The 14,264-nt window shown below is 33.5% G+C and overlaps 2 protein-coding genes across 4 annotated transcripts; both read left to right on the plus strand.

Moving 5' to 3' along the window:
• Positions 1-1,847: 1,847 nt before the first annotated feature.
• On the plus strand, positions 1,848-9,827 carry LOC132276926 (nucleotide-sugar uncharacterized transporter 1). Of its 3 annotated transcripts, XM_059778577.1 has the most exons (8): positions 1,853-2,278; positions 4,013-4,180; positions 4,311-4,462; positions 4,558-4,766; positions 4,852-4,945; positions 7,953-8,119; positions 8,236-8,406; positions 9,201-9,827. In XM_059778577.1, the coding sequence occupies exons 3-8, from the start codon at positions 4,451-4,453 to the stop codon at positions 9,484-9,486; spliced, it is 939 nt and encodes a 312-aa protein (XP_059634560.1). In that variant the 5' UTR covers positions 1,853-2,278; positions 4,013-4,180; positions 4,311-4,450; the 3' UTR covers positions 9,487-9,827. The 3 variants fall into 3 exon arrangements, with proteins under 3 accessions (XP_059634561.1, XP_059634559.1, XP_059634560.1); XM_059778578.1 differs by lacking the exons at positions 4,013-4,180; positions 9,201-9,827 and adding an exon at positions 8,511-8,929 and having other exon boundaries at positions 1,848-2,278; XM_059778576.1 differs by lacking the exon at positions 4,013-4,180 and having other exon boundaries at positions 1,852-2,278.
• Positions 9,828-12,558: 2,731 nt separating this feature from the next.
• On the plus strand, positions 12,559-13,434 carry LOC132276928 (uncharacterized). The gene is made up of 2 exons (XM_059778579.1): positions 12,559-12,955; positions 13,077-13,434. Exons 1-2 carry the CDS (start codon positions 12,766-12,768, stop codon positions 13,196-13,198), a joined length of 312 nt encoding a protein of 103 aa, XP_059634562.1. The 5' UTR covers positions 12,559-12,765; the 3' UTR covers positions 13,199-13,434.
• The last annotated feature ends 830 nt before the right edge of the window (positions 13,435-14,264 follow it).

Consider the following 14,264-nt stretch of genomic DNA (forward strand, 5'->3'; position numbering starts at 1 on the left):
CTGCCATTCGTTATCACGTGAATCGGAAGAAATCCCATCATCAGATCTACAACAAATTTCAGACAAATCATCTCTATTATTTTAACAAAGATAAGAATAATTAATTATGTTGAAAAAACAAAGCCTGCTTCGTTCTGTTTTGCAATAACAATTTTTTATAAATTAAATTACTAAATATAAACTTATTTGATTATAAATTATAAAAAAATTATATTTGAAAACTTAAATGGAAAGGTATTGATTTTTACATAATTATTTTTTATAAGATAAATGTTAAGTACAGTGACTATAGTGACTGCCCATTCAAAACCACTACTCTAATTGGTTGTAAAATCAACCATAAAAACTCATTAATTGTATCTTTCCTTGGTAAAAAAATTATATTATTGACGACTTTAATACTCGATTTAATTTTCACAATAATTTTCATGGTACTCAAATATAATAATTTGATTTGTACAAAATCTAGAACAAAAAGTGTAATGTTTTATAATTTTTCAATGCTTTGTAATTTTATTTAAATTCCTCTCTTTATTTTTGTTTCTGCGCATAAATCATTATAATAATGAACAAATAAATACCTATCAAAGTAATAAATGAATATTCATGATCAAATACACATTTTTTTATTTATTTATTACATATAACGATACACAATCTAATTATACATAAGATATGCAATCTTAACTATATATATATATATATATATATATATAGTAACATATATACAATTTGATATATATATATATAACATATGTATAATTTAATATACAGGTTGATTGAAACTTTAATCTTAACAAAGATATTATATTCAGATAACTCTAAAAAAGAGATTGTAACTTTTTAAATGATTAATTACCTTATATTTTAAAATTAATCCACTATATTTTTAGTCACAGACCCTATAAAATAGTAGGTTAAATAGCATGACTCATTTATTTGGACATTAAATATGATAATTTTTTAAAGACAAAATTACCCTTTCAATATTTAAATCTTTCATGGCCTTTTCTTCGTCAGTTTTACTTGCAGTAAAATTGTACTGACTCATAGTTATTTTGTGAGAGGGAGATGGTGATAGCTTTGTAAAAAAAAAAAAAAAAAAAAGGGAGAGGTATGTTGGTGATGTGATCGTACTACAGAATACATAAAGCAGGTGATATACACACACACACGTATATAGATAAACGATCATTAAAAACGATTAAAAAAATAAAAAGGAAAGAATCCACTGGGAAGAAAAAAAAAAGAAAAAGAAAAGGAAAGTATTTACGGCTGAAATTTATATTTATATATCTATATACACGTCTGGTAATTTATCGCAAAAGTTAAATATACATACATATGGAAGAATGACCAAATTTGAAAGGGCAAATTTGTACTTAAAAAGTTACTATTTTTAATTTTTAAATAAATAGAAAAGATTCAATTAATGAGTTGTATAGCACTATAACCAAGCAATCGTCTAATATTTCAAATTTTAAACTCAGATTAGAGAATTATGTAATATTAATTAAAAATAATTTAAATTGAATTATTTATGATAACATTTGCAGCATACTTTTCATCCACCTACAATACAACTGTTTTTCATCAAAATAAAAATATTTTCACTTCACATTATTTTTTAAAACTGTGTTCACACACTCCACAAATATTTTTCTTAAAAATTATTTATATAATCCACCTTTTAGAAGGCAATGTTATTATTTCACTTATTAAATGATTCAAATGACATGAAAATAAAGTATAATACAAGTATGAATATCATTTTTAGAAAATGAATAATATAAAACAGTAGTAGTATTATTTTTAGGTTTCATAATTAAAGTAAACTTTTTCTTAAAATATGATTTGCAGAGTTTCTCTTTCAACTAGCATTCCTCGGATAACTCCGCCTTTAACGTTTCCTTTTTCTTCAATCTGCCGACAAACTTCTATGTTCCGCCATCACCGCTCTCTCACAGCTCCACGTGTTCTTCTCTCACAAGCTCTCTCTCTCTACATTTTCTCTCTCTAAATCGATGCTCCCCAACCTACTCACGTAACTCACCTTTACTAATTGGGTTCGAGGTTGGTCTATTGTCTCTCTCTCTCTCTCTCTTCAGTCCGATTTGTGCAGAACTCGACTCGCGTAGGTGTAGCCATTGCTATAATTTTTTCTCTAGGGTTTTGGAGTGAAAGGGGAATGCTGTGAGGAGTAAAATGTTCAATTTCTTGACCAGAAAAGACGTCAGGAAAATTCTCAAGCGCAAGGACAGTGATGCTGGTGAAAGAGGTATTTTCAATACTCACATGTTCTCTACTTTTTTTCCAATTTTTTTTTAACTCCATATTTTCTCTCACTTTCTGGGGTTAGGATTTGTGGGTTTTCCCACATTAGTCTCGTTTTTACAATGCAGTTGTGTGGAAAGTTGCAAAAGTTGTCTTCCTTTTGTTGGTGGATTTATTTGTCTGCTTGTTTCTTGCACTTCGTATATTGGGGTAGTCAAGGGTTTGTTAGATTTGAATGATCTGATTGAGCAATGGAAAGTGAATTATGAAGAAGACTTTAATGTTCTCTGGTTGTTGGTCTGATTTTGGATTTCAATTTCTTATTTTTACCTTTTATTTGAAATTATGTGAAGTGTTTTTGGCTAGTTATAGATGTGTTGTGGTAGCCCATTATTTACTTTGGGAAGACAAAAAATTAGATGAAGAAATGATAGTAACAAACATGATTTATCAATTAATGTTGTATTTCTATTATAGTAGAATGTAGAAAAAAACTGCATTTTCTGAAGTGATTAGCCACTGTGCTTGAAGGCTTTGGTCCGTTTAAGAAATTGGCCTGCTAGTTTTCTATTTTTTGAGAACTGAAAATCAAAAAACTGTTTGGTTGTCAGGATTCAAAAACTGTTTTTTGAAAAAATTCCGTTGAAAAACAGTTGTTTTCAGACAACCGTCTTCTATAGTTCTCTTAAAATAATTTTAAGCTTTCTGAGTTCTTGAGAATCGTGTTTTAAAAAGCAACCAAGCATGGTCTTCCCGGATAATTCTGGTTACCTTCAGGGGCGGAGGGAGCCCAAATTTTTTCCCTATGTTAATAATACATAATTTAGGTTATTAATTGTGATTATAGTAGGAAAATTAAAGCTGCCCCCCCCTAATTTTTTTTGAAATCTGTATTAATTGTATATATTTATGGTATTAATTGTGATTATAGTAGGAAAATTAAAGAAATAATTGTAATTCTTTCCATTTCTTCTTCTCGGATTATACATAATTTAAAAGTATACATTAAAAATAGGTTGAATTTTTTTTTTTTTGGGCTCCCCAATTAAACATTCCTGGCTCCCTGGTTACCTTTTTCATTTGAATGAGTATGAACTTTGTATTTTAGTTTAGTTGCTGAAATACAGGTTTTAAAAACTTAGGGTATGTTTGGCTAATGCTTTTGCTTTTGCTAGTGTACGGTAGCGAAGCAAAAGCACAAAGCATGTTTGGTATTGTTTGCTGTCATTTGAATAGTACTGAAGCGCTTCCAAAATTGAGGCCAAAATCGAAAGCATCAAAATGATGCTTTTGTTTGCTCCTGCACTACTGTTCAAAAAAAAAAAAAAAAAAAAAAAAGAGAAAATCGAAAAAACGTTTTAACTAGCCATTCAAAATTTCAAACTTAGCGACACTTTTTACCAAACACGCTTTCATATTTTTGTTTCTAAAAATCTTAGTAAAAAATTTACGTTACCAAATAAGCTTCGAAATAGTGTTGAACACACTCTAAAGCAGAAACATTGCTTCTGTTTCTTGTCAATGCAAAAACACAAAGCGACTGTGGTTGCCAAACGGGCCCTTAGTTATCTTCATGAGTACTAAGTAGGGTGTTTGAACACATTTCTTTTGTTTGTGGTATATGTCTTGAATGCACTGAATTCTCCGAGTCTCTTTAATATTTTTTAGGTCTTTCTAGATTTTTTGTGCAGTTGATAGTATATGCTTAATCATAATTTTATTTCATGACACACCACAGGCTTGACGCTTTCGGGAGTAGAGTTATATATCATACTCTTTAACCCGATTTGCTTCTCAAATTCAATACATTCGTATCAATTTTACTTGCGAAAAGAAAAATGGAAATCATAGCAAATTCAGTATACCGATTTTCTTCTGGGATATGTCCAGCCGAGTCTTGATTGATGTAAGGCTATTTTAGTTAGTTTATAATTGGCTGGAATGAACTTTTCAGCTATCGTGTTTTTATTAAGATGATCTTCACATTGGTTTGCCTTTATCTATGAATTGAGGTTATGTCTCATCTGTCAATTTAGGAAAAGCACTGGAGGAACTGCGGGCATCTTTGTTCAGCGAATTCCGGTTCTTTGGAAGTGCAAAGCGTCAACAGAAACTCTTATGGGGGCCTACTGCTGCTCTTACATTCAATTTTTTGGTCGCTGTTAGTATTATCTTGATGAACAAATTGGTTAGTAAAATTAAATATCCTCCCATTTCATCCATCATATTTAACAGCTTTCTAGACATTATCTTTTCTTTTAATTTTTTATTTTTTCAATTCAGGTGCTTGGCAAAGTTGGATTCAATTACCCAATTTGCCTCACTTTTATTCATTATCTATGTAGCTGGTTGTTAATGGGGCTTCTAAAAGCTCTTTATATCCTTCCTGCATCTCCTCCATCAAAGGCAACCAAATATTCTTCGTTATTGGCTCTTGGTATAGTTATGTCTCTCTCAACCGGCCTTGCTAATGTTAGCTTGAAGTATAATAGGTGAGACATGACAATCCCCAATTACTATGCTTAAATATCCTCATTTTGACTTGTTTGATGTCTTAATTGAACTCTATATTTTCAGTGTTGGATTTTATCAGATGGCTAAGATTGCTGTGACCCCGACAATTGTTTTAGCTGAATTTATTCTCTTTCGGAAAAAAGTTTCTTTCCAGAAGGTAACTTCTCTTTAGATAACATATTTAAATCAAGCATGAAAACTAGTGCGGGGTTGTCCCACATGAATTCTTCTTTAATGTTTATTTATTGGGCAACAGTACTAGATTTATAAATATCCATTCATAAATCTTCCTTGCTACTATTCATTCAAAGCTGAAACTCAGCATATTGACTACTTAATCCATCCATAGTATACATCCGAAATATGTATCTTATATGCAACATACATGGAGTAGACTTGAATGAGTTACACTTAACAGACTTTGTAGCCAAAGTTCTTTATGAGGATTGTCTCTGTTTTCTAAGCTATCCGATTTCTCGATACCCTCATATTCTGAACATTTCCACATTTGACTTGTTACATCTTCAAAGCAGTAGTATATTACCAAGGGGCATAAATGTTGATTTCTCGATACCCTCATAAATGTTGCACTCTATGCAGCATGGACTTAGGGTCAGACACAACACCACATCATGGATATTTTGATAAGCACAATAGATAAATATAATTTTCATTATAGTAACTACAGTTTTGGTTAACTTATTACTATTATTACTTTTTATATGTAAAAGTATTTTATAAAAAAATCCATTGTCAGTCCTAGTAAAGATGAAGTAGCATGGAGTATAATCTATATATTCAATTTCTGGTTTTGGTTAATTTATGGATGCTTCTGTTTTACCATTTGCATAATAAGTAATATTTTTGAATCATAAGGAAAATGAAATTTAACTGATCTGTATATATATAATTTCTTCAGAACTATATGGGTTTCATGTATAAAAAATAGTTGTCACATGCACGATACTATTCTCCTGTATATATGTAATTTCTTCAGAACTATATGATTTTCATGTATAAAAAATCTGCTAAGTACTTGATCAGTGACGGCCATGTTTGCAATGTCAAAGTTTATTATAAAATTCTGAAAGTTGGGGCGCGTCAAGTTTTCAACACATTTCCGGGCATGTTGAGGGATTGTTGCATTTGGCATGGAGTCCGTCATGGAACAGCTCCTTTTAAGGGGTGTGCTTGATAAATAGATTGCACTTTACTACTTGCTACATGGATTAATCTTCAGACTGATGATCTCATTACAATGGAGGAAGGAATCTATGTTGATTCTACTTTCTGGATATCTCTGTTCATATGAGGTTAGCATATAAGTGGTACTTAAAATACTAACATGGGCGGCTTCCCTACCATTTTCAACATTTCTGAATACAACGATTTATTCTTTAGCTTATGAAATGAGTATTCTAGTTTAAATTTTAAAAATCATGAGCATCTGATGTGCGTGATATGACATCTGGCCTATATGGGCAATAAAACATGGATATGGATGATTGCATGTTGCCACGTGGTCATGAGCCTAAGAACTGAAGCATGGGCACGTAAGCAATTAAGCATCACTATTGGACTCATAGAAAATGTACCTGTGTTGTATATAGGAGAATTTGGGAATTGTTTTTTTTTTTTTTTTTACCTTTCAGAAAATGCCATTTCATTGTAATTTTTCTCTTTCCAGTGGTTCTTATAATACATAATTTTCCATATTTTTTTTTATATGGAGGATTGCATGTTGCCACATGGTAATATGAGCCTAAGAATTGAAGCATGAGGCCGTGGGCATATAGGCATCACTACTGGACACGTAGATAATGTACCTGTTGTAGATTGGAGGTCTTTTAGTTCTAATTTTGTCTCTTTTCATTGGTTCTTATTTTGCATCATTTTACTTACTTTTAGCATAGATGGGTCCTACTTGGAGGTCTTTCCCAACAACCATAAGTTTTTAACCTCCAAGAACGATAAGTTGGAAACTAACAATTTGAAATCATATCCCTTGTTTTTGAAGCATGGAGACAAATACTGAACAGGGATACTATGAAGCACTTATGTAATAATTTTTCTTTTCTTTTTCTTTTTTTTTTTTAAATTCATGGCACTGATATGGGGACACAACAGTACATACTCATAAATATGCTTGTATGTATTCATAAAAAATTCAATATAATTGTTTGTCTTACATAAGAATTTGTATATGTGAAAAAAAAAAATAAAAAAATAAAAAAAATAATTGTCGTGGTATTTGAAATTATATAATTTTCATGAATCTATTAAATCTTCCATGTTCATGTGAAAAACAAAAAAAACAATTTTATTGTCATGTATAGGAACACATAAAATTTTCATGAATCTATTATTTCTTCTATGTTACGAACTTGCAAACATTGAAAATTGTATTAGAAGAGTGAGGGTTCTGTTACATGGACGTGGACTTTGGAGCTTGGGGCCAAATTTGATAGGAATTACCTTACTATATCTTCTTCCTCTCTCAGATACATTTTAATTATTTGAAAATTTTGTTATGCTTTTATGTTTTGTTTTCCTTAAAGAATTCCAAATTTTTTTTCCTAATTACTACAATATGATAGTACGACTACACCAGTTCAGTGTAGCTTATGTCATGAAGTCCTTAAAAAGGCCATTATCTAGTAACAGTCTGACCTATGCAAGTACTGGAATAGATTGAAGATATACCTTTTTGTTGCCCTTCCAATTATGTATATTTAAGCATTATCAAATATAACTCTCTGAGTATTTGATTGCTACATGATACATCCAATTCATATACAATATGGGTATGGCTCCCGCATAAATATATTTTTGCTGTGTAGTTCTGGCACCTTTCATGAAAATCTTCCTCTGATTAGGAAACCATATAATCATTATAATATTTTATCATGTTTATTTGTTCAATGCAACTGATCATTCAAGTGCCTTTCTTGAGATCTTGAGTGTAAATGTTTTGTATTTCCCACTTTTTGGTGGGTGAAGTACGAATATCCTGATTCTGTATTTTTATACTGGCATTATAACAACTATGAAAATTCTTTATGTATGATAATTAAGTAAACCCAATTTTTAAGAACATCATACGCTATCTAACAATAATAAATTGTTGCCTTTTTCCTTGCCCATCTTAATAAGATATATTTCAGGTGCTTGCACTAGCGGTAGTATCCATTGGTGTTGCCGTTGCCTCCGTAACCGATCTGCAATTCCACTTCTTTGGTGCTTGTATAGCAGTGGCGTGGATAATACCCAGTGCAGTCAATAAGATACTATGGTCCAATCTTCAACAGCAGGAGAACTGGACTGCCCTAGCGTATGTGACTAGCTCAAAGAATACCACTTGCTGGGTTTTACTGTTCTTGATTTTTATTACTACTATAGGAGTTCATGTCGGCATCTTTTTATCTAAGATACATAACTAATGTGCAGGTTAATGTGGAAGACCACACCGATTACTTTGTTCTTTCTGGTTATTTTGATGCCGTCACTTGATCCTCCAGGTGTCCTCTCCTTTGACTGGAGCTTCTATAATTCATCAATCATTGGCATTTCTGCTATCCTCGGCTTTTTGCTTCAGTGGTCAGGTGCTCTAGCACTTGGGTAAGTGTCACTCGTTAAATTTTTATTCATATCTCAATTTTCATCTCAAGACCTGTGAAAGTACAATGTTTCAGAACTTTAGAATGTTGTCCTTAAAAACTCAGGTCACTTTCCTTAAATGTCACTTTAAAGATGTCTGCTGGGCCGGGTGGAGGGCATTAGTTAAATAGTTGTGGCACAGTTGTCTGGATGTCATACTAGATGAACGAGCTTGCTGACTTGGTATCGTCCAAGATATTAACTTACTTCCCAGTGTAAAGGAATCAGCCAACTTGGTTCATCGCATTCTAGCTTGATGCTGGTCATTCAATTTGATTCTGGCTAATTGATCTTTGAAGGGTTATGCTCTTGAAATGAGCTTAATTTGGTTCTGCTCTTGAAATGTCTAGTTAATTTTACGAAGGTTTGGTAGCAATACTACTTTGATAGTTTGGTGAAGCCAAATTTGAGAGTTTTTCCTCATACTGTTCTTCATTTTTTCGTGGATTTTTAATTGAAGGATCATGCATATTATCCATCTTTACTTTTGATTTTTGTTTCAAAATAAGTTATTATTCTATTTAAATAATTTGTTTTTAATTTGATTTAAGGCGATTCAATTGTTATTCATATCTCCCCTTGTAAATGATTTAGAAGTCAAAATAATGTTTCACTTGACTCCATTTTACTTGTCATTGAGTTCCAATATTGAGGGAATTCGACTTCTTTCATGCACACGTTTCAGAGATAACATTTAGAAGATTGTTTAATGTGCCATCAATTGGCGTTCTCTCTCTATCTGTCTCTCCACGCAGGGCAACCTCTGCGATCACCCATGTTGTTCTCGGCCAGTTCAAAACTTGCGTCATTCTTCTTGGAGGATTTCTGCTCTTCGGTTCCAATCCAGGCAGCACTAGCATCTGTGGAGCAATTACAGCTCTTGTTGGCATGTCATTCTACACTTACCTCAACTTGCTTCCGTCGCAGCAGCAATCAAATAAAACATCTTCCAGACAATCTTCTTTCTCTCTACAGAAATCTAAGCTGAGCAAAGAAAATGGGGACAGCCAAGACGGGAATTGTGGTGAAGAACATGTCTAGTTATATACACTTCAACTGCGGGAAGAGAACCGGTATACACGACGAGACTGATGAGAAACTTCTACTAACCTTGGAATTATTTTTATTTTATTTATTCTTTTTGTTTACAAAATTTAGTTCTGTGTTGAGTAGGCCCCTCCTACCTATGTCTGTAAGTCTGATCAGTAACCATCAGTTAATGTTCTGATTACACCGTTTCTGGAGTAGTATAATTTGTTGTGAAAGGCTTGTATATGCATGTTATACAGGAGTACTCCTTTGTTATTTCCTTCGACTACATTCCAGTGTACACTGCCTATATATCATAACACTGGGTTTTGAAGTGAACTACTTTCAGGAGATGTGAAGCTTCTCAATTTCTTATTCATTCGTGCCCTTTTTTAATACGGGACAGGTAGAACAAACAATAAAAATGTCTTTTTGTTTTTTTTTTTTTTTTTTTACACTTTTCTGAAAAAATAAAATTTGTACCAGAGTTGATGGAGTGGATTCCAAAATCTCACAACAGTGCCCGTGTGATAACTTATAACCCTCCATCTCCACTATTCTTCCATTTTGAAAAACTAAGAACTAGAAATTCAGAATTTGAAGAGCGCGACTTCTTAAAGCTCGAGCTTTTAACGGCAGAATAGATTTTAAGTCACGGGATTATTCCTTTTCAGTCATATACAACTCCAGGTGGGCCAGATTGGGTTTGAGTTTAAGAAAAATTGGACCAAAGGATGTGGTCTTGGGCTTGAAAGAAGCCTTATTGGGTTAATTAATAAGGGCCCGCACTTATCTCCAGAACATGTCCAATCAGCTGAATTAGAGAAAGGAGCAAATGAAATGGTTCTAAATTACCATTTGGTCCTTGATCACACTTCATACATGATTAATGAGACTCTATGGAAGAATAAAAATAGAATTCTCACGCCCGATGCAACAAAATTAAATGTATAAGAATCATTTTCTATGCACAAGTAAGGTTGAATACATACAAATTATGTTCTAGAATTTCAAATTTACAAGCGTAATAAATGATTTCAAGTGAGCGGGAATGGTCCGTGACTCCCGAGAAGACCTGATTCAAAATCCGACCCCTCACAGACAAAAAATGGCTAAAGTGGACTTGGAATCGAACTAAAAATTTAGATATTTTCTTGATAATTGTTCCATTGGAGCATTGCATGTGTCCAGTGGGGATGGTATTCGGGTGTATCGGACAGGACACAGAGTTAACAGAAGGCTCTGATTACTCATGCACTAGACACAACAAATATATTTTTGTGTCACATCGAATATATTCTCCTTTAGGGTGAGGCTGACACTATTATTGTTGATAAAAAAAAAATAATAATAAAAAAAATAAAAAAATAAAAAATGGTAATGCCAACCATAAAGTTGGTTGTCATGAATTTTTTTGTTACAATAATATACAAATTACAAATATTAAAAAAAGTATCCAATCGCTTGGAATTACATTAGCTTTTTTTTAGTTTGAACTAATTACAACTAAATCTGAAATTTGGCATTCTGTGAGGTTTGCTTTTTTTTGCAAAGACATGCAGGACAGTGTTTTTTTGGTCAGAAAAATGGTTGAAGTGATCAAAATATCCGTCAGTTAAGTCTAAAAGACTATATTACCCTTAAAGTGTCATGAAATAACAAAATAATCATGCATTAGTAGCCTAAAATACCCCTTATGAGTAAATGAGTGACAATATTAATGTAATTGTGCTTTTGGGGATTTTTCTATGGCTTTGATGGTCTTTTACGTTTCGGATTGGAGAAGATACATGAAGATGGGGTAGTTGAAAATGACAATAGATGTTCCGGCTAACATTTCTGAACGGAGAAGTGAGTGCGTCTGCAGCGGCTAGCAAGAATGGGATTTGTAGGTTTACACAACAGTTTTTACTTAAGGTTTACCAAATTGGGGTCGGATCAGAGAAGGAAACAGATGAGCAAGGATTAACTGGGTTACAGAAAGAAAGAGTAGTAGTTGGTCGGCGCTGGACGGAGAGGTTGATGGCTCCCCAGTCGGCACCGTAGAGGCGGAGGAGGATCATACCGTCCTTGGACAGAGGTAGTTCTGTATTATCCACTTGACAGCGAAGGCACTCTCGTCGCTGAGGTAGACAGCGATGGCGATGTGGCGGTTAGCTCCGATAGCGTTCCTCAAGAGCTGTCACGTTATTGTCGGTGACGGCAATGTCGGCAATCTAAGGGAAATCCGTGTCGTGTCCGGGCTTCCATGACCTGGTTTCTTCATTTTTTCGGCGTCAAGGGTCGCCTTTTTCCTTCGCTAATGTCGGACATCGATGGTCGCTGCCTATTCCATATACTAGGTCACGTTGTTGTAGAAGTGGATGAGACGCTTGTAGATTGCAATTGGGCGTGTTGGTTTTCGTCCTCGTCATTGACGTACGTTCTTTGGTGAGAATTGCAGAGACGGAGAGAGGAAAGAAGGAGATGAACAGTAAAAATAGAAAAAATGTAAAATATTTTTTTGGGCAAATATTAGTGGGCAAAAGGGTCATTTTTTATTTAGATATTTTGCCCATTTTTAGTAGTAAATAGTAATACAATAGTAAGGGTATATATGTAAAATCATAATTAAATTTGACATTGAGGTGTCGATGCAATAAAATGACAAATCCTAGATTTAATTACAATTAATTCAAACTTCGGAAAAGTCATTATAATTTATTCTAAGAAAGTTCGCATCAAAATTTATTTATAATATATTATACAAATTAATAAAACAATTTATCTTGATTTTATTGGACTAAATTAAACTATCACCTTTAATTGCGTCATATAATTTTATTTTATGGTATTATAAAATAATTAATTTTTTTTACGGTGGGATAAATTTGATATTGGCCACGAGACCAAACTGTCAAACTGCTTATGTGGTAGGATTTACCACCCATCCATGATCTAGCGGGCTCCACTATCTCGAAATACCATACTCTTCTCACATAAACATATTTGACTTGTATAACGTTGTTGCCACGCAATCGGTTATCTAATGCAATAGGCCTAACTAATATCAGACTTAATTAATTGTTGTTTATTATTACGGTGGTGCGCATTACGCACAATCAAGAGGAAGAACAAGATTGCCTTCTCTTTCTTATACCTCGATTGCCGTGTCATCTACTACTTCTACTGTCTGCTCTGAAAAGTCTTGGATTTAGACTTGCATTTCAAGCCATTTTCTATAAATCTTCCAGCAGATCTAGGGTTTAGGCGACAATCCAGTGACCTTCTATTCGATCAACAAAATCATCAATGGCGTACGTAGACCACGCCTTCTCTATATCAGACGAGGACATCATGATGGAGACCTCTTACACCGTCCAGAACCGCCCTCCCATTAAGGAGATCGCTCTCGCCGTTGCTCTTCTCGTATTCGGAACCCTAGGCATCGTACTCGGCATCCTCATGGCCTACAACAGGGTCGGCGGCGACAGAAGTCACGGTACACACACACACACACACATATATATATATGCTTCTCTCTATGTATACATGTATGTATGTCTCTCAATCGTAATTGTTACTTCTAAACTGTCTAATTGAAATCTGGTTGAATTTTTTAGGGCTTTTCTTCGCAATATTGGGAGGGATCTTGTTCATACCGGGTTTCTATTATACACGGATTGCGTACTACGCCTACAAGGGTTACAAGGGTTTCTCATTCTCCAACATACCGCCTGTGTAGAGTGGACTAATTTGCTGCTTCAGCTCTGAGCTACTTGAATGAACTCATAAGTGTCCTGTACAGATCTCTTTGCTTACTTCTTTTATCTGTTTTTTTCTTTTTTTCTTTTTTCTTTTTTGTGGTTGTTTCTTATAATAATGTTATATAGATGCTGTACTTTCAGGAAAACGGGATGATTTTTCGGTTTTTTGATGCCATATAGTGAAAATTTTGTTCCTTTGAACACCTTAGACGAATTGTGAAAATACACATTTATTTGGATGGAGTTGAGATCAATTGTGTTTGCAGTGCACTAGCTTTGGTAAATTGTGCAGAAATCAGTAACATCGATTTGTATAAGGTTGAAGGGTGGAGAATCACAGGTTAGAAAATACATCTATTTGGTGTTGGAGACTTGAAATTGCACCCAAATTGGAACGATTATTATTGAAAAACAGGCTTTCTGCAAAATGCCTTTTTGTCTATAGAAACATGGAAATCACACTAATATAGAACAAATATAGTGGACTGGGATCACATTTTAGTTTAGGTGCTTATTGCTTGAAAATAAGAGTATGGTTATGGGTTGGAAGTGAGTTTATAAACCCTTTGGATATGACTTGATTATAGAGTGGATAGCTGAAAGAATAAATGAAGAGAAACAAAGTAGTATAAAAGCTAATAGTATAGCTATGCAAGGACTAGTTTTTGATTAATGGGTAAGGATTAGCTAGGAAAAATGCCTTTCTAACTTGGGGAAGAGCAAACTTGCGATATGAATTAGTTGCTTTTAGACTTTGTGAGTTGACATAACCGAAAATACATCTAAGAAATAATAAAGGGAAGGAAAACATCTAGTCAAAACATCTCAATTCAACAGACATTAAATCAAAGCTATTTTTGTTGCGTACGTGAATCCTCCTCCATTAAATCTATCCAACGCTTTATCATCTTTTAAATCCTTTTTGAGTATTGTGTCTTTTTCACATTGCTCCAATCTTGCTTTGAAAGGGAGGAAAATTCTTATGAGAATTTGCAAAGCCCTTTGTGGGGTTTATTGATGCTGGTGACATTTTCTAACAGGGGG

Source organism: Cornus florida, unplaced genomic scaffold (genome assembly GCF_030987335.1).
Source record: "Cornus florida cultivar Cherokee Brave unplaced genomic scaffold, ASM3098733v1 CherokeeBrave_3.0.0_Hap2_Chr10, whole genome shotgun sequence".
Lineage (NCBI taxonomy): Eukaryota > Viridiplantae > Streptophyta > Magnoliopsida > Cornales > Cornaceae > Cornus > Cornus florida.